General features: G+C 57.2%; 1 protein-coding gene and 1 pseudogene across 4 annotated transcripts in view; both read right to left on the bottom strand.

Moving 5' to 3' along the window:
* Positions 1 to 3,141: 3,141 nt before the first annotated feature.
* LOC141581065 (uncharacterized) lies at positions 3,142 to 5,906 on the bottom strand (annotated as a pseudogene).
* A 6-nt stretch (positions 5,907 to 5,912) lies between these two features.
* Positions 5,913 to 19,132, bottom strand: part of KIF21B (kinesin family member 21B) — a 50,881-nt gene continuing 37,661 nt past the window's right edge. Inside the window, exons 27-35 of one of the 4 annotated variants that reach the window (XM_039466506.2) lie at positions 18,696 to 18,809; positions 16,901 to 16,939; positions 14,845 to 14,981; positions 13,425 to 13,605; positions 10,838 to 11,002; positions 10,405 to 10,522; positions 9,148 to 9,318; positions 8,382 to 8,581; positions 5,913 to 7,242 (exon numbers count right to left, since the gene is read on the bottom strand). In XM_039466506.2, the coding sequence (XP_039322440.1) occupies positions 7,185 to 7,242; positions 8,382 to 8,581; positions 9,148 to 9,318; positions 10,405 to 10,522; positions 10,838 to 11,002; positions 13,425 to 13,605; positions 14,845 to 14,981; positions 16,901 to 16,939; positions 18,696 to 18,809 (1,183 nt within the window). In that variant the 3' untranslated portion in view covers positions 5,913 to 7,184. Of the gene's footprint in view, positions 7,243 to 7,691; positions 7,875 to 8,381; positions 8,582 to 9,147; positions 9,319 to 10,404; positions 10,523 to 10,837; positions 11,003 to 13,424; positions 13,606 to 14,844; positions 14,982 to 16,900; positions 16,940 to 18,695; positions 18,810 to 19,132 lie in introns of those variants that run through there. The other 3 variants (XM_074385059.1, XM_074385061.1, XM_074385060.1) reach the window with 3 other exon arrangements.

The raw sequence follows: 19,132 nt of genomic DNA, 5'->3' as shown, positions 1-19,132 counted from the left end.
CCACTTGTGAGCCGCCTTCTCGCCAACAAACATCTGGGTCTGGGCTGACCTCTCCTGCTCTGCCTCTGTGTTCCCTTCTCCTATTCAGACACGTGGTCTGAGGCCAGAGCAAGCAGTTTCTTTTGAACCAACTTCACCTATGAGCCGTGGGGAAAGTCATGTTGGCACGCATGAGGTGTTCTAGAATGCAGTTGTGAGAGGAAGCAAGAGTCCGTTCTGGTTGGTTGAAGCAGGAAAGTGATTTATTAAAGCATTGTCAGTGAGCACAAAACATCCCGGGAAATCAGAGAGTTTGGGTACCACAGACCCAGGGACAGCACTGCTCTATAGAAAACCACCATGGCTGGCCCTGGCACAGCCCAAACCACACCCCAAGGGTCCACATCCAGGCCCGATGCTTGCCCTGCAGTGCCCCGCCTCTGCCAGGGTAGTTTTGCTTTGTTACAAGCAATGATAAAAGGTAGCTCTTATTCAAAACCTATCAGCAGGTCAAGTGCATTGGGGTGAAGCCCACTTCATAGACTGTTCTGACACCCCCACAAGCCACCCCCTCACTTTGGTCCAGCATAACGTAACAAATACGAGGTAATGAATGCATGGGAAGTAGTGGATTCTAGGGCCGTCTCTGTCCCAGGATGGCTTTGGCCAACTCTGTTGGCCTCTCTGGGCCTTCATTCTGTAAAATGTAAATGTGTAAACTGAGAGAGTTGGAAAACATTATCTTTGTTTTCAAAACTCAACTTCGCTGGGTGCGGTGGCTCACGCCTGTAATCACAGCACTTTGGGAGGCCCAGGCAGGAGGATCACAAGGTCAGGAGTTTGAGAACAGCCTGACCAACAAGGTGAAACCCTGTCTCTACAAAAAAATTAGCCAGGCATGATGGCATGCACCTGTAGTCCCAGCTACTCAGGAGGCTGAGGCAGGAGAATCGCTTGAACCCAGGAGGTGGAGGTTTCAGTGAGCCGAGATCGCACCACTGCACTCCAGCCTGGCGACACAGTGAGACTCAAAAAAAGAAAAAGAAAAAAAAAAAAAACTCAACTTCAGTGGCTGAGGAAAAATCACCCTTTAAGATGCCACCTAGTTCTAACAATGAATGGCTCTTACCAAATTCCGAGAGGCGCTATTCCCTTGTGCCTGGGAAAGCTGCCCCATAGCTTATATCCTAAATGGGATTTTTCTTGACAATTTCTTGTTTTCCAAATTTTCTAAAGTAAGCAGATATTACGAATGTAATCTGGAAACAAAACAACACTCCACATTAAAAGAAGAGTTTCTTGATCCTCTGTTCCTGTCCACCACTGCACCCCGCAAAAGCCTTGGCATCCTCGAGAGACAGTGACCTGCATTTGGAAAATTTACCTTGTGCCGTGAAACTTCTTAGCGGGTACGGGGAGGAACCAGCTGGCTGGAGTCCACTCCAGGGCCGGTCTCTGGGTCTCGCCCACACACCCTGCCCAGCCTGCAGCTGGCTGTGGCCAGGTGTCACTCCCTGCAGTTCACAGTGGACTCTGCCCCACTGTCAGGCAGCATCCCATGTAAAATATGGGCCTGTGGGGATCGAGGGTGGGGCAGGGAGTGGCACGGGTAATGCCAGGTCAGCCAGCCAAAACAGCTATCCACAACAAGCCACCCTGCTCCCAGGGCAGGCAGCTTTGTGCCCGCCAGCAGGGCTGGCAAGTCAGGGCAACTCTGCCCACTTGTGTCTCCCTCCATGGCTCAGGGTCCCTCTCTCACTGGCCAAGGCCCTTCTGTTTGAGGACTGGAAGCCTTTCTGGGGGAAACCTTCCCCAGGAAGCCCTCGGTGACTTCTGCCTCCTACAGACTCCAGGAATTCCCTGGCCAGAGCACCCGTCCCAGCCATAAGTCTGGACTTGCAGCGGGGGACTTGTGCAGGCTGAGAGACTCTATTGTATTTCTGACACAATTTTTTTTTTTTTTTTTTTTTTTTTGTAGACAGTGTCACTCTGTTGCCCAGGTTGGAGTGCAGTGGTACAATCTCAGCTCACTGCAACCTCTGCCTCCTCGGTTCAAGTGATTCTCTGGCCTCAGCCTCCTGAGTAGCTGGGACTACAGGGGCATGCCATCATGCCTGGCTAATTTTTGGTGTTTTTTAAAATAAAGACGAGGTTTCACCGTGTTAGCCAGGATGGTCTCGATCTCCTGACCTCGTGATCCGCCTGCCTCAGCCTCCCAAAGTGCTAGGATTACAGGCGTGAGCCACCGCGCCTGGCCAGAAGTTAAGCTTTTTAATCAGTCACGGGCTGTGATGAAGAGTGGATTCTCCCTGAGGGGCCTCTCTGCCAAGGGGATGGGCGGGAATCTCCAGGAGCTGGTGAAACAGTTTGTGGTTATCAAAAGGGAATATGGGTTCTTAAAGACTGAAAAGCACTGATCTAGAAAAAAAATCCTGGCCAGGCATGGCGGCTCACTCCTGTAATCCCGGCATGTCGGGAGGTTGAGATGGGAGGAGGGCTTGAGCCCAGGAGTTGAGACCAGCGTGGGCAACATAGTGAGACCCCATCTCTATTAAACAAATAGTAACAGTGACCTTTGTGGAGCTGTTTTCTCCTATGATCTTTTTATAGTCTTGCCTTCTTTCCACAAGTGGCAAGGGACTGAGACGTGTCTGCGTGCAGCACAGCACAGCGCAGGCCTGGGGAGGCATGTGTCACATTAGCCAAAGGCAAAGGCTGCTGAGGTCAAGCAGCTCGAGATGCAGATCCTGGCTCTGTCCTTACCAGCTGTGATGCTGGGCAAATCACTTCCATCCTGAGACTTTTCTCATTTCATAAAATGAGATTGTCACCTGTTACACAGGGCAGTGAAGACACAATGAAAACTGCTCTGAACAGTGCCTAGAATATAGTAGGTGGGCCAGGAATGCTGCTGCCCACTCTCCTGGCTGCTGCACCAGCCCCCGGAGGCAGTATCGGGAGCCTGGAGGAGAATGTGACGCTCTCAAAGCTCTCTGCTTCCTAACCGGTGAAGCCCCAAACTCACAGCTCAGGAAGTTCTCATCAGGCTGGGCCCAGCCCAGCGGCCTGCTGTACCCACTCACCCCGCCACCCCCCAACCCACTCCCTCTCCAGACGCCCCAGCCCAAAGTCAGCAGCCCCCCAGAGGGGGCTCCACAGACATTGGTCATTCAGGTTTTATTTATGACAACTTAGAACACTCACATCCAATCTAGGAACAGAAATGTACAACATGAGGCTTAAATAACTTTCATACACTATGTACAGCCATCGGCAGAGGTACAAAACATATATACACCTTGTGCCAGCCACATCTCGGGGGACCGCAGGAGCCGGATGAAACCCTGCAGCTTGGGCAGGGCGCGGTTACTGGAAGAGCTGGTGGCAGGGCAGGGCCCCGATTCATCTCGGGGGTCTTCTCTGACCCTCGGCTCTTTGTGGGGCAGTTTCTACTTCCTACTTCCCTGCAAGGCCCTCAGGACATGGTTCACAGGACTCAACTAGGGTGTGGTGGGGGCTTCAAGATCATGAGTGCTGGGGAGGGGGCAGGGGACAGAACAAAGATGTCAAAGAAGAAACAGAACTTTCCCTGCACAATCTGTCCTCGCACATGAGGGCAGGGAAGGATCTGGGAGTTGGGAGAGGAGGGCCAGGCCCAGGAAGGCCTGCGGGGCAGCGGCCACCAACCAGGAGCCTATGCCAAGGGAGGAGAGCAGCACAGCTGCCTGTTTGGGATGGCAAAGCCACACACCCCACAGGTCCGGGCAGCCTGGGAGGAAAAATGCGCTGCTCCTGCAGGATGGCTTCTGCTCCCCCCCAACAATGGCAAACAGATCGGGCACGAGCAACAACCAGGGGCTATGCCCGCTCCCAGCCCGGACATTGGGGATGCGGAGAGCTGGCAGGGCAAAGCAGCGCGAGGTTCTCTAACTTCACCATGGCTGCCTGCCTGTCTCCACCACATCAGGCACAGCAGAAAGTCCCAGCGACCTCGCCTTTCCCCCATGTGGTTTTGTGCTTTAAACTGCCCTCTGCCCAGGCCACGCAGCCCCAGACTGGCAGCAGGGCTGGCCAGCTGAGGGTGAAGGGTTTCCTAGGCTGAGTCTGGGGTGAGGCCGCTCCCGGACCCACAGCTGTCCCTTCCCAAGGGTCTGACCACCTCAAAGGCTCGGGCGTGCCAGCCTCCCTCAGCCTTTCCTCCTTCCTTGGAAATCTCGCAGGGCAACTCCAGGCGCTGCCTTTGAGGGTTCCGGCTGCCTCAGAGGAGTTAGTCACTCACAGGAAAGCAAATACTGATGTGGCTGATGGTGAGGACGAGGCCCTGGCACAGGACCGTGCTGAAGAGGCCCGAGGGCAGAGGGAACCCGCTCAGAAGCTTCACAAGCACGGAGTGGGGCTCGACCCAGGAGACAGGGAATCTGAGTCCAAGCTCTTTAGGCTCCCTAGGGCTAGGGCTCAGCCTGAACTCAGGCAGGCAGAGCTTTGGGGGGCGGGGTTTAGAGAGGACTTGACTCCTGCTCCCACGGCGTAAAGATGTGGCTGGGCCTGACGGGGCTCAGCCTCAAGTCTTAAGATGGGCACAGAAGGGCACGAAGTAAGATGACGAATCCCAGAATTAGGACAAGCCATAGGACAAGCCATGGGCCAAGGCCTGGTCTGAGCAAGGACAGACCCCTGTCCAGACATGGCCGTCCCCAACCTCGCTTTGGACAGAGCCAGGCTGGGAGGAGCCTCCTGGGCCGAGTGTGCCTGCGGGACCCTGCCGTTGTGCTCAAGTCACGACCGTTTTGTGCTTCAACACTTGGGGCACTGGTGCAGTGAGTGGAGCTGGGGGCGTGCCCCCTAACTATGGACCTTGGACATCCCTGAGTGGGCAGAGAGTCCAACTCTCACAGAGCACAACTCAGGGTGTCTCAGGGATGTTGGGCTCAGGGCTCCTGAAGGACTTCAAGTTTAGAGAGTCAATGACACTTGCCAGGACAGCAGAGCCCGCCCCGCTGTGAGGTAGCTGACCCATGGGAAACAGCAGAAAACGGGCAGTGATGATGAGCACCTCTCGCGGGGCCAAAAGACCAGGCCTTGCAGCTACAGTGCAGCCACCCCAGGTGGGGCGTCCCCGGCCCCTGCGGGAGCTCGGGGGACAGAGTCTTATGTGTTTCTATAGCTTGTAAACAGTCAGGCGGACAGATTCTTTCTTACAGGTTGCAAGGTCAAAACTTTTTGTTCAGGTGGGGAGGGACGGAGAGGAATGGGAAGAGATTTGTGGCCACATCTCGGAGCTAAAGGGGTTGCCCAGCACCTCCGGGGTGGCCAGAGGAAGAAGGATTTCCAGTCATTGCAGACAGACTGTCCAGGTCCCGGGAGAGCAGCCTCCGAGGGCGCCTCCTTCCGGCCATCAGCTGCCCCAGACTTCAGTACCACATCCAGCAGGGCCAGCCCCAGCAGGTCAGGCTTCTTCGCCTCTGTGGCAGCTCGGAGGAGAGCACGGGGAAGCGACCAGGCCTCACACTGCTTCCACTGGGGCCTGCCTCCCCACAACACTGGGCACGACACAAGAGAAGGCTCCAGGTACCCTGGCCCAAGACGGAGAGGAGCCACCTCTGGAGAGTCCAAACATCACTGCGGCCTCTGAAGGGAGTGGGGGCTGGCTCCTGGCTCCCAGACCGAAGCCTGGAAGCACAAGACCAGCGAAGCAACGGAAAAACAGGGTGGGAGGCTTTGGGTGGGGGTGGGGCGGGGGAGAGGGATGGAGCTTAGTCCCTCCCAAGGCCCGCTCCTGTAATTCCAGAGTTTCCCCAACAGGGGGTGCCCGAACACTGATTTAGCAACCTCCCTGGAGCTCAGCTTTCCCAGCCCTGGGGCGGAGAAACTCTGCCGACTCCCTCTTCCTCGATCATCTCCTGCAAGGCAGGGCCTGCGCTCCATGCCATTTTTAAGGCTGAAAATGTGTCTCCTGAATAACCAGAGAGAGAGAAGCTGCAGAGACTTCCTCCTCCCCTGCCTAGCGCAGTGCCCCAGCACATGTGCCTGGACCAGCGGGGGAATGAAGGGCTGGGGAGGAACAGGGATCAGAGTGCTGGGCCATCCTCCCCATCTGAGCCACCTCCCAGCAGACAGCCCCCATGCTGCTTCCTACATGGCCCACGCAGGACTCTGGGGCAGAACCCTGGGGCCTGGACTGTGGGGTGAGCGCCCCCGCCTTGCTGGGGGGCGCTGGGCACGAGATGTTCAAAGTGAGAAGACACATGTGGTGCCGCAGGCATGGCTGGTGTAAGGCTGCCCAGTACGGGTGCCAGGCCCCGGGACGGAGGAAGGCACTGAGCGTCAGGCGGCCTAGAGGCCGAGGGTAAGCTAGAAGGCTCCCTGGGGGCTGTGTTGGGGGCTGCAGAGTCGAAGGAACCGTTCCCTCCTCCACAAAGCGGAGGCGGCGGCCCTGGAGGGCCGGGGCAGCGGACTCCCTTCGGGATTTCTGGCCCCCAAGAGCTGAGGGAGAGAATATGTGGGAAGAAACTTCAAGTCAGTTTCCAGGAGGCAACAGCAAAAAATAAAAATAAAAAAATAATAAATAACTGAAGTATTTCTGACCATCTCCCCAAAGGAATCTTTCTAGCAGCTCCCCCTCGGCCCCCTCTGAAGGGATGTTGGGCACTGCTGGGCCAGCTGGGACCCTCTGCGGGTGGCAGAGGCTAAGGGTTAGCTGCAAGGCCCAGGCGTCCACACCTGGCTGCCTTAGCCACCTGAGGACTATCTTTTTGGGCTCAGAGGCAGGTGCAGGGACTCTAGAGGCTGGGCTGGGAGGTGCCGGGAGGCCAGCTCCTCGGAGCGCGGGATCGGGGCGGCTGCGGCGCCTCCCCACCGGGCCCCACCTCTGGGCCAAAGGCCTGGAAAGGGGGCAGAGCCGGTTCAGCAGGAGACAACGTGGCCAGGATTGCAGGGAGAGGAACAAGGAGAGATAATGCCCTTTGGCTTCACAGCTTAATTTCCTCCCCAGCCTCTCTCTCACCCAGAGGCTCCTGAGAAGCAGGGGAGGGACGGAGGGAACAGTGTCCTGTAGGAAGGCCAAGGGAGAGGGAGGAGGGCAGGAGTGGGGGCCACGCCCTCTGTCCCCCGGGCAGCCGGCCCCATCGGCCAGGTCACAGCTTCCCTTCCATTGCTGTCCAGGCTGCTGGGGTCGAGGGTCCAGGGGCATCCCTCTGACCTCACTCCTAGGGTGGGATGCTGTGGGGTAACCGCCGGACACTCCAGAGCTTCACCGTCAGGTCACTGGGGTGGAGGACAAAGTTGGGGGGTGTGGGTCAGCTCTTGTAGTGGGCTTGGCTGTCTGCCCCCAAAAGTAGAGGATGAACTGGATTCCCTAAACTCCCCAAATGTGGCTGGGCTGGGAGGCGAGCATCGCTTATGGGGAGGTGGCTGCAGGTGGGCGCTGGGCAGACGGAGAGGCCTGTCTGTGCACTGGGAGGCCCCGGAGGAGCCTGTCATGGGTTTTCTTTTCTTTTCTTTTTTTTTTTTTTTTTGGTGTTTCGTTTTGTCCAGGCCTGAAGGCTCCCCGCTCTGCTCCCTGCTCCCTGGCACCCATCTCCTGGGGCCTGTCCCACTGTTCATGCTCGGGGGAGGACGGTGGGAGCAGGAGGGACGGGCGGGGCACCTCTCTGGGCCAGGCAGGACAGGAAGGGAGAGGAAGAAGGAGGAGTAAAATAATCTCATACCGTTAAGAAGCAGCTCAGATCGAAGTGGGGAAAGAGAGGGAAAAGGAAAGAGGGAGAATGAGAGAGGAGACAGGGAGAGATGGGGAGGGTCAGGGCATGGTGGTGGCGCGGCCCTTTATGGCCAGGACTCGGCGAGGAAGGCAGGGGGTGAGTCCAGGGACGTAATTCCACAACTTTACCCGGCAGTCACTGTGGGCGGAGAGAGGCGAGGACAGAGGGGGAGGCAGGAGGGGATAAGAAGGGGAAGGGAGAGAAGGGAAAAAGTCGGAACGAGAAAGAAAGCCGTCTGAGTAGCACCCCATGGGACAGAGGGCCTGGTGCTCCCCACGCAGGGGGCGAGCTGGGGGTGTAAGAACCTGGTCTGAGGGCTGGCAGGGCTGCTCTGTGCTCTGAGAGATACCTGGACCAGGAAGACAGCCAGGGCAGGTGGGAGGGCATGAAAGGCTTGGAGACGAGCGGGCAAGGCCTGGCCCGGGGCCCAGTACCTTCCTCCTCCCCTGCCTAGCACAGCGCCCAGCACATGGTGGGCATCCAGTGAAGGCTGGTACGGGCTAGATATGCAGACGAGGCCACCGTGGAATCTGCTCTGTGAACTGAGCCTGCGGGGACAGCTGCAGGGCCCCGAGCCTCCCAGCCTCCCCTGCCCACACCAGGAGATGAGGGGAGCAGAGGCAGGCCTCTCTGTCCAGCACCCACCTGGAGGCTGTGAAGATGTGCTTGGCATTGGTGCAGATGGCATTGATGGGGCTGTCGTGGCCCTTGATCTCGCCGATGGGCGTGAAGTTGTCCACGTTCCAGACCTTGATGACGCCTGCACGGCAGGCACTCAGCAGCATGGGGCGGCCTGGGACGAAGGCCAGGGCACACACCCAGTCCTTGTGCGCGTTGGGGATTTGCTGCGGGAGGATCAGGGCTGGTGAGGGCGGGGGGGCTGTGAGGGAGAGCACCTGCCCCGGGGCCCCTCTTGCTAGTTGTAGAGCTATTGCCAGGCTCCCCCGGCCTGTGGACCTGCCACATAGGCAGGCGACACTGCTTCCAGGAGCCATGCTGGGGTGGCCTGTGCTGTGGGCTTCAGGGGACCAGAGATGAGTCCCTTTGCTCTGCTTTCCAGGTTCAAGCCTGAGATCCTGCCCTGGTGGAGAACCTTCAGCCCTCACATGGGTCAGGCTAAAACACAGACGCTCCCAGGAAAGGAACGGGGTAACTGAGCTTCACTTTCAAACCCAAGAGCTGAGAGCAAAGGCTTTTCTGAATGAAAGCAGGCTGCCTGAGGGGGAGATGGGGCATCAGGTAGGCAAGGGAGGATGGAGACAGAGGAGGAAGACGAAGAACAGGAGGGCCTGGGTAGCTCTGAAAGCCACCTGGCCTGGGGATCTGCGGGCCCGGGCCCCAGGGTCTCCAAGGCCCTGCCCGGGCTCGGGAACCACCCCGCCCGAGTCTGCCCTCTCCCCCTCCTCCCGACCTGGATGAGCTCCTGCTGGTCCAGGTCCCACTTCTTGATGCCGTTATCTCGGGAGCCGCTGAACAGGATGTCTCCCTGGATGGCCAGACACTCGATGCCGTCGTAGTGCGGGGGCTCAAAGTTGTGAGTGGGGCTGATGGTGCCCGTCACACACTCGCCCAGCTCGAACAGCTGCGGGAGGAGGGGCCAGGAGGGAGGAGGGAAGGCAGGGCCTGCAGCACTGCGGACCCAGAGGCCTGAAGACCCAGGAGTCTGGCTAGGGTGGCAGCCACTGCCCTCTGGGGAGAGGCGCTTCCCCGAAGGCGAGGGCTCTGGAGGTGGGGCTGCTACTTCCAAGGGGCTGGGAACACTGAAGGTTCAGGTCATGACCCTTCCCATGGACACTGGGGCAGGGATGGGAGGAGACCAACTCAAGTCACGCAGGGGTGAATCAGCTCATCATGCCAAGACCCCACAGCTGAACAGGCAGCTGCTAAGGGGAAAGGTGGGTTCGGGGTGTGAGCCTCCCTCTAGAATTCTTTTGTATTTTAGTAAAATATTCATCACAATCCCACCACCCCTGAAAACACTGCTTCCTTCCTGTTCTTTTTTGTTGGAGACGGAGTCTCCCTCTGCTGTCCAGGCTGGAGTACAGTGGCGTGACCTCAGCTCGGTGCACCCTGTCTCCCAGGCCCGTGATTCTCCTGCCTTAACCTCCCAAGTCGCTGAGACCACAGGCATGTGTCACCACGCCTGGCTAATGTTTCGTATTTTAGTAGAGACAGGGTTTCACCATGTTGGCCAGGCTGGTCTCAAACTCCTGACCTCAAGTGATCCTCCCGCCTTGGCCTCCCAAGGTGCTGGGATTACAGGCGTCAGCCACTGCGCCTGGCCGGTTTCCTGCCAGTTTCTGACTGCATCTGGACAGTTTTCAGTGGCATCATCAGAGAGCAAACGAATGTTGCTTGCACACTTCATGTTTGGTTATTTATTGTTTTAATAGCTGCAGTGTATCCCGTTAGGTGGATTTTCAGTCTGATAGTTATTCTACCCTTCAACATCTAAGTTACTATGAATTTTTCACCAGTTACAAAATAATGCTGCCATCTATAACTTTCTGCACACAAATTCTTGCCTCCTTTGGGGTGATTTCTTCAGCAGATATCTCCCGAAGTCTTACAATTTTTCATGAGTACCCCCAAGGCGACAGAGGGCAAAGACTAGGGAGAGTGGAAGACAAGCCCCCGCCCGGCCTCAGAGCCGAGCAGCCCCAGGTACCTTAACGTAGTGGTCCTTGGAGCCAGTCACGACGAGGTCATGCTGGCTGGCCGTCTGGGTGACCGTCAGGCACATCACAGGGCCGATGTGGCCAGTCAGCTTGCCAACAGGCTGGAACCTGCAGCGGGAAGAGGCCCAGCTGGGGATAGGTGAATTAGAGGGGACTCTGGGTTGGGGTGAGGGGTCTGCCCCAGAACAAACAGACCTGGTCAGGGTACTCACCCTCCCCTCCTGCTCAAGGCAAGATCATGAATCTAGACATGAGCTGCCCTGCGTGCCAGCAGTCTCGCTGGAAGGGCACAGGCCCAGCAGCATGGCAGGTAAAGGTGTTGCTGAGGTCCTATCTGCTCCAAGGTGGGTCCCCCCAAGCCGAGACCTGGGAACCCTGCCTGGGCATGCCAAGCCCTCCTCCTTGCCCAGGTATCATGCTGACCTGCTAAGCTCCCAGATGCGAACGGCGTTGCCCGAGGCGGCGTACAGCATGGTGCCTGAAGGGCTGAGGGCGATCTGGTTGATCTGATGCTCCCCCTGGGCGCTGGTGATGGCACGGGTGGACGTGGAGGCACAGGCATCCCCTGAGATCACCTGGCCCGAAGACCTGCCCAAGAAGGAGAAAGGCAAGGCCAGAGGTCAAAATCATCCATGTGCACAGTCCAGGAAACCCATAAAACCTCACTAAGACCAGCCCACGTGCCCAACTTACCCACTTCTTCCAGGAAGGCTTTTTTTTTTTTTTTTTTTTTTTTTTTTCTGAGACCCTGTCTTACTGTTGCCCAGGCTGGAGTGCAGTGGGCGATCTTGGCTCACTGCAACCTGTGCCTCCCAGGTTCAAGTGATTCTCCTGCCTCAGCCTCCTGAATAGCTGGGATTACAGGCACCTGTCCATGCCTGGCTAAATTTTGTATTTTAAGTAGAAACGGGGTTTCACCATGTTGGTCAGGCTGGTCGCGAACTCCTGACCTCATCATTCCGCCCGCCTCAGCTTCCCAAAGTACTGGGATTACAGGCATGGGCCACCATGCCCAGCCCAGGAAGTCTTCGTTGACTGACAGAGAAGAGCAACAGTTTCTCCTATGAATGAGCCCCAGGGGAGAGCTCCACTCCAGTCCTGGTGAGTCAACTCCCCATAAGGCCTGCCTGTGTGCCTGGTCACTGGCTTGGAAAGATGGTAAGGCTCAGTCATGAGACCGGGTGTGAACCTGGATCTTCCAGAAATCAACCTCCCTCAGTCTCAGTTTCCTCATCAGCTAAAAGAGGTGATTATACCCATTCTGTTTATTTTATTTTATTTTATTTGAGATGGAGTTTCACTCTTGTTGTCCAGGCTGGAGTGCAGCGGTGTGATCTTGGCTCACTGCAAACTCCGCCTCCTGGGTTCAAGCGATTCTCCTGTCTCAGCCTCCCGAGTAGCTGGGATTACAGGCATGCACCACTATGCCCAGCTAATTATATGTTTTTAGTAGAGATGGGGTCTCAAACTCCTGATCTCAGGTGATCTGCCAATCTCAGCCTCCTAAACTGCTGGGATTACAGATGTGAGCCACTGTGCCCGGCCTTGTTTACTTTTTTTTTTAAAGACTTTATTTTTTTTAGTCCAGTGTTAGGCTCCCAGCAAAACAGTATAAGACACAGAGATTCCTCGTGTGCCCAACCCCCCCACAGGCACAGCCTCCCCCATTATCAACACTCCCCACCAAAAGCTGCCTGTTTCGATTAGGAACCCATGCTGACACATGGCTATTGCCCAAGTCCACAGTTTACGTTCGGGTTCATTCTTGGTGCTGCACATTCTGTGGGTTTGAACAAATGTATAATGATGGGCATCCGCAATTACAGCATCATACAGAAAAATTTCACTGCCCTAAAAATCCCGTTTCCTTTCTTGATTGACAGATTGATTGAGACAGGGTCTTGCTCTGCTGCCCAGACTGGAGTGCAGTGGCACAAAAATGGCTCATTGCAGCCTCAACCTCCTGGGCTCAAGCAACCCTCCCACCTCAGTCTTCCGAGTAGCTGGGATTACAGGCAGGTACCACCATGCTCGGTTAATTAAAAAAATTTTTTTGTAGAGAGAGTGTCTCCTTACGTTGCCGAGGCTGGTCTTGCAGTCCTGGCCTCAAGTGATCCTCCTTCTCTGGCCTCCAAAATACCTGGGATTCTAGGCATGAGCCACTGTACCCAGCCTGTTTACTTTTTTTTTTTTTTTTGAGACAGAATCTTGCCCTGTCACCCAGGCGGGAGTGTACAGCTCACTGTAACCTCTGCCTCCCGCATTCAAGCGATTCTCCTGCCTCAGCCTCCCGAGTAGCCAGGATTACAGGCATATGCCACTATGCGTGGCTAATTTTTTGTATCTTTAGTGGAAATGGGGTTTCACTGTGTTAGCCAGGCTGGTTTCGAACTCGTGACTTCGTGATCCACCCACTTTGGCCTCCCAAAGTGCTGGTATTGCAGGTGTGAGCCACTGCGCCCGGCCAGCCCGTTTAGTTTTTAAGGATCACATTAGTAGGCTGTAGCTTACAATGTTCATGTGAGAATGTAGTGTGACTTTCGCTAAAAATCCACTTGTGCTGCGAGGCTCCTGGTCGCAGTTCTGCCTCCCCTGCCCTGTGGCTGTGTCTGAGGCTGTCAGGACAGGGCTCAGGGCCCTGGCTGGGTGGTAACCGACACAGGCAGTGGCCAGCACGGCTTTAGGAGCTCGCCCTGTTTCCTCAGCTCCCCTTTCAGACTCGTAGCATGATATCTAACACACTTCAAGAGGCAAGGTTTGGGGGACTGGGCAGTGGGCGGAGGCCAGGCAGGCCAAAAACTCCTCGAGTGGTCCCGCCCCAGACACTGTCCCCCAAAACTAAGAGATCTCACCTCGTACCCCAGGGTCAAGCCAAGTTCATAGGCTGGGAATGGCTTTTGCGCCCATGTAGCCGGGCTGTGCTGTGCTGAGTGGGTCAGGGGCTGGGAGCATCTGCACCCCGCCTGGCCTGCGGCAGCCCACCACTGTGGCTCAGGCGGCGGGTACTCACGTGAGGGTACGGATGCACTTGGCCGAGTCCCGGATGTCCCACACCTTGATGTAGGAGGTGGACACGGAGAACACAAGCCCTGAGTGGCTGCAGTACTTGATGGAGACCACGTTGTTGGGGTGGCCCTTTAGAGCCGCGATCTCCTGCCCCGTAACCAAGTTCCACATCTTGCAGCTTCGGTCTGCGAGAGATGGGAGGAAGCCAGAGGGAGGGGAGGGAAGTCAGCCACTCAGGGGCGTAGCTTGCCTCTGCAGGGGCTGCCAGGGTAGGGGAAAGGGATCCAGAGAGCTCCAGAGGACGGAGCTCCGGGTCTGAAAGAAACATGCACATGTGTGCTCACTGGCATGCATGTGTGCTCGTAAAAAACTCGGGAGGGAGAATTCTCTAAGAACTTCAGACCAGGGTTCCTCAATCACACTTCCCACCAACACCAGAGTTCTGTGAGCCACACTGCTAAGGCGTCCAGGGCTAAAACAAAATTCTTAAGCCTTTATGGTGCCTGTTCCTCCACACGCTAATTGCTGACACGCTAAATGAACCAGCGCAAGCACGTGTTATGGGAAAACGTGGAATCGATCAATCACACTTAAATTGACAGCTATCCCCCAGTGCCGTAGAGAGCTATTTATGCTTGTGTTTCTAGTATGCGTGTCTATTACAGACTAGTTCTTTCTGTCGGTAAAAGAATGAACAAATGAATGAAAAGTAAATAAATAATTTATTTATATATTTACTTATTGAGATAGGGTCTTGCTCTGTTGCCCAGGCTGGAGTGCAATCGCGCAAACACAGCTCACGGCAGCCTTGACCTCCTGGACTCAATGCTCCCGCCTCAGCCTCCCGAGTAGCTGGGGCTACAGGCCCATGTCACCATGTCACTGTGACTAATTTTTTAGTTTTTGTAGAGACAGGGTCTCACTATGTTGCCCACCTAGGTAGTCTCAAACTCCTGGGCTCAAGTGATTCTCCTGCCTCATCCTCCCAAAGTGCTGCAATTACATACAGGTCTCAGCCACTACGTCCGGCCTGTCTGCTGGTAAAATGTTTGACGTTGTTGTAATTGGGTGAATGTGACTTTGTGGAGTGCTGCTGTTGAGATGATAGGGAGTGCTTAGATGTGTGAGCTGGGGTGACGTCAGGCAGTGCAAGCACAGGCGGGGCACCTAAGAAGCTTCCTGAAGTTTCCCTGGGAGGTCTGGATGGAGCCACCAGGTCAGGTGTGAGGGAAGGTCTGGCCAAGAATGCATGGGATGGGGGCCTTGAACCAAGGTAAGAAACAAGGGCAGCAAGCAAACTGACCCCCATGGCCTCAACTCCTGGGGGCTGTATGTTTTTATCTCCTTCACAGACCACTCTGATAACGGAAGCAGGGGTGAGCAGGAGACCCTGACCCTACCTCGCTAGTTGGGGTTCCACGCACCTTTGGACCCTGTGAACAGCAACTCATCTGTAGCATCCAGGCAGAGGATGGGCTTGGTGTGGCCTTCAGCCATGGAGACGCACTGCAGCGGGGCCGTCCGTGCACCCTTGGCTCCTCCAACCGGGGAGATGATGCCCCTTCCCGAGAGAGAGGGAGAGAGGGCACGCTCGTCAGCCAGGGAGACTGTGGCCAGGCTGATGGAGGCACGTGCATGGTACGGGGTCAGGGCAGGGAGGGGATGAGAGCCTAATAACAGAGGCTTCAAGGACTCCAGCCAAATTCCACCAAGGTCTGAGAGCTGGGAATGGGCTACAGAGTAGAGACAGCCTGTCTTTATCAGCCGTCTGTCAGCTGCCATTCTGAGCGCTTCTGGGGAAGCAAACCCTGTGTGAGGCACAGCTGGAAGGCGCAGGAGGTATGGGCTCTGTTCACAGTTCCCGCCTGACGCTGCCTGACCCGATCCTGAGACATGAACGCACCCTGGCCCAGCGGCTGGGGCAGGGCAGAGGCCCAGGGACTGGAACAGGGCCCTGTAGCTCTCACCAGAAGCTGCATGCTGCTTCAGCGAACAAGTGTGAGGGAGGGCTGCAGAGAGGGAGGGGTGCTCAGGCCGCCACCCCCATGCACCCTGATCCCAATAAGCCCTTCTGCCAGTGACTGCCTCTGGGGCTGGCATCTTCCAAGCAGAGAGCCTTTTGGACCAACAGGGACAAACCAGTGACTGGAATTTATAAAGGGCTAAATCCCTTAGGAGCTGGCTTGGCTTCAGGGCAGGTTTGGAACTCTCTGGAATGGGCCTGTATGGACCTGGCACGGCACCTCCTTGCTCCCCTGATACTGGGGGAGCAGGAATGAGGCTGGCGTGGCGTGAAGATTTTGCCACATCCAGCTCCCTGAAGTTCTGAGGATGATTTTTTTCTCAGTGAGGGACCTCTGGGATGAGACCCTGGCTCATTTTCAGAAATATATGTCTGAAAATATATCCCAGCTGTTTTTACCCCAGAGAACGCTGCTCCTGACAGTGACTCTGTGGCTAAGGATCTACTGAAACGATCACGGCTCTGCCCGCGGCGCTTCGCACACAGCTCCCGCCGACTCTGCCAGGCCCGCCCTTGAAGATGGTGGTCGGATACGTCTAGCTGCCAGCTGGGTGCCACACATGCACAAACAGCTCCCCAAGCTGCCCCAGTGCCCCGTTCTGACCCTGGTTTGGCCTCACTGCATGGCCATGGAACTGCGTCAAAGGGACGGCGCTCCCCCTGCTGACAGCCTGGCCAGCTGGCTAACGTCTTGCGGTGGCAAAGCCTCATGACCCGCAGTCAACCTGATGTCAACACCCAGGGCTGGAGGCTCAAGGAGCGGAGACAGCCCGCCAGGAGAGCCGAGGAAGCTCTCAGCCCATGAGGGGTCCCCGGCTTGCCAGGGGCTCAGGCCCCAGGTCCTGAGTCTTGCTCCTCATTGTGGGGTGTTGTGCTGGGCCGGCTAAGAGAACTGGCCTCCAGCCAACCCACAGGCTGCAGGGAGGGGAGGTACCTGCACATCTGTGCGCACCAAGGGGTGTGGGCAAGGGGCGCTGCCCCCTTGATGCCCCTCCCAGAGCCAATGTCTGAAGAGCTCACCCCCAGCACAAGCTGAGGTAATCAAAGGACGCAGAGCACACCGCCGGCACTCGCGAAAGGAGCGGCCCTAGCATTCCCCCTGCCTTCCAGTCGCGGAGCACTCAGCCCGGCCCAGCCTCCCCCAGCCTCCATGCTGCACCCCCTCCCTGCCCCGGTGAGGAGGGAGAAGAGAATAGGGCTTGCGACAAGCAACTGTGCGCCCTCCCCAAGCCCCCAGCTCCAGCCGGCGCAGTCCAAGGCCTTGTGGCCGCCCTGAGAGGGAGGAACCATGGGGGTGGGGACAGGGACAGGTCTGGAGAGGGGGCGGCGGGGAGGGGAGCGGAGGGGCTGCATGCTGAGGACATGGGTGTCAGGCGGGAGGGGTGCTGCGAGAGGCAGAGAAGAGAGGGTGCCGAGAGCAAGAGTGGGAGCCAACACGAGAGACGTTCTGTGTGTACCTCAGGACCTCCGACAAAGAGGAGTCGCTGTCATCAGACCTGGGGAGGGCAGAAAATTAGCTGGATTAGGGGGTGAGAGGAGACGCACACAGAGGGACGCAGAGGCGGCAGCAGCGTGGGGAGGTCAGAGGGCAGGTTATTCTCTTCCAGGGGAGCGGAGAGAGGCAGAGGAGTGAGGGCCTCGGGAGAGCGGGGGAGGAGGCGGGGTGGACCGGCCTGGGGCCTGGGACTCTCCCCCAGGAGTGGGCCACCAGGGTCTCTTGGCTGGCAGGGGAGGAGCGAGGAGGGGGCCATGGGGAGACGTGGGAGCACCAGCCCCACACGTGGGGAGACGGTTCCGGGGCTGTTTCCTGGTTCCAAGCTCTCTGGCTGCCCCACTGCATAAGCTGGGGGCACCTGCCCCACCCCAGCAATGCTCATACCTGCCCAAGGCTGAAGGAAGCCATGCCTGATCCTACCCCTCCCTGGGAGCTGGCTTCTTCCAGCAATTCCTCAGGGGCTCACTTATTTAGAAAGCCCACTGTCCCCCGGGGGCCCACTGGGCAGTGCCTAGAAGTTGGCTCTGCATCATGCATAGGCTCTAAGCCCTGGACCACCGGACAAGACCAAGGCTTCCAGAAGACCACCAGGCTGGGAAGGGCAGTCCTACCCCAATCCTTCCAAAACGGGGATCTGCTGATTCTAACAACATGGAGATGGGCTAGGAGTGGTCCCTGGCTCCCCCTACAGCAGCCTGAACCAGATAGGTTTGGAGAAGGAGGTGTCCAGGGTGCCAGGTCTGCAGGGCTCTGCCTCCTGGGCTCGGCATTCATGGAGTAGTATTTTGACCCCAGAAGGGGCATTTCTGTGGAGGGGGGGGGTGAACGTCAGGCACTAGGTACAAGGACAAGTATTTTCTAGTCTGAGGCTCCCCTGAAGGACACAGAACTGCCACCCTGGGGTAGGGAAGCTTTCAGGAAACTAAGAGAGGAGCCCTCTTGGGGGCTGCAGAGAGCAAATCACGGCCAGGGTAGGCCCAGCAATGCTGGAAAGCCCGGAGCAGGACATGGAGAATGGTCCTCCCCTGTCCTGAGGCACAGCAGGCAGGAGCTGGAAGTCCCGGGCTGTGGGTGCCATCCTGCCACTTTCTAGGTGAACGTCCCTGGCTCCCTCATTGAGCCTCGTTTCCTCTCGTGTGAAATAGGGAAGACAATTCGCGTGGTTGTTTCTTAGCCTAATGAAGTCACATATATAAAAGCGGGTTGTAAGGCACAGGGCGAGCGCCTTCTGGATGCAGCGGCGGCTGACACAGACCACAGCGTTAGTCATCAGAGCCTTGTATCAGGAGCTGTGAATACAGCGGGGCCTGCGCCTGCCTCAGGAAGGCGTCTGGGGGGTCTGGTCTGGTCTGGTCTCTTTCTGCTGGGAGAGTGCACAGAGTGGAGTGGCTGAAGCTGAAGGAAGGGCTTCAGAGCAGACTCAAAGCAGCAGCAGAGATGGATTCAAGGGCAGCTCTGCAGAGCCCTTGGGCACCTGCCCCACGCGGCTAGCCTGCCTAACTGCCCGGCCCCAATCCCTGCGGCCTCCTTCTTGCCCTCTCCTGAGGGCCCAGCACGCTGAGGGGAGGAGAACGGCTCCCGGTCAGTACAGGAAGGAGAGAAACGCCAGGAGAGGGCATCAGGGCATTTCTCTGGGAGGGCTGGCACTTCGGGCTGGGGTCGGCCTGGCCGCCTGAGCCCTCCTCCAGCGAGTAGTGTCTATGCGCTCCCCACTGCCACCTCGGCGCTCTCCCTCCTCGCCCCTCTGCCCTGCTTACTTGTCCAGCGCTGACCCCTGGCTCTGATTACTGGTGAGACGAGAGAAGACATTGCGGTCGTTGCGGGGCCGAGTGGGAGGGGACGACGGGGGTGTGAATCCCACATCTGTGGACCTGGTGAGTCGGGACGGAGGGCAGCCTGTTAGTGACCATCCCTGCCCACAGGCCCCCACTTGGTGCTGGGCTTCCACCTTCTGTCAGGGCTGTGAGGCCCGCAGGGCAGGGCCGGCTGTGCAGTATTCTCAGAGCTCAACCCCCAGCTAAGCTCCGGGATGCTGTCTTTAAGCATCGATCCTCATCATTCACAGATTCCATATTTGGGAAGTCACCTATTCATTAAAATGTACTTGTGGCCAGGTGCGGTGGCTCACGCCTGTAATCCCAGTAAATTGAAAGGCCTTGGTGGGAGGATTGCTTGAACTTAGGAGTTCGAGACC

Source organism: Saimiri boliviensis, chromosome 14 (assembly GCF_048565385.1).
Source record: "Saimiri boliviensis isolate mSaiBol1 chromosome 14, mSaiBol1.pri, whole genome shotgun sequence".
Classification (NCBI taxonomy): Eukaryota; Metazoa; Chordata; class Mammalia; order Primates; family Cebidae; genus Saimiri; species Saimiri boliviensis.
The sequence above is the reverse complement of the archived record's forward strand: the minus strand, read 5'-3'. Positions and strand labels throughout refer to the sequence as shown.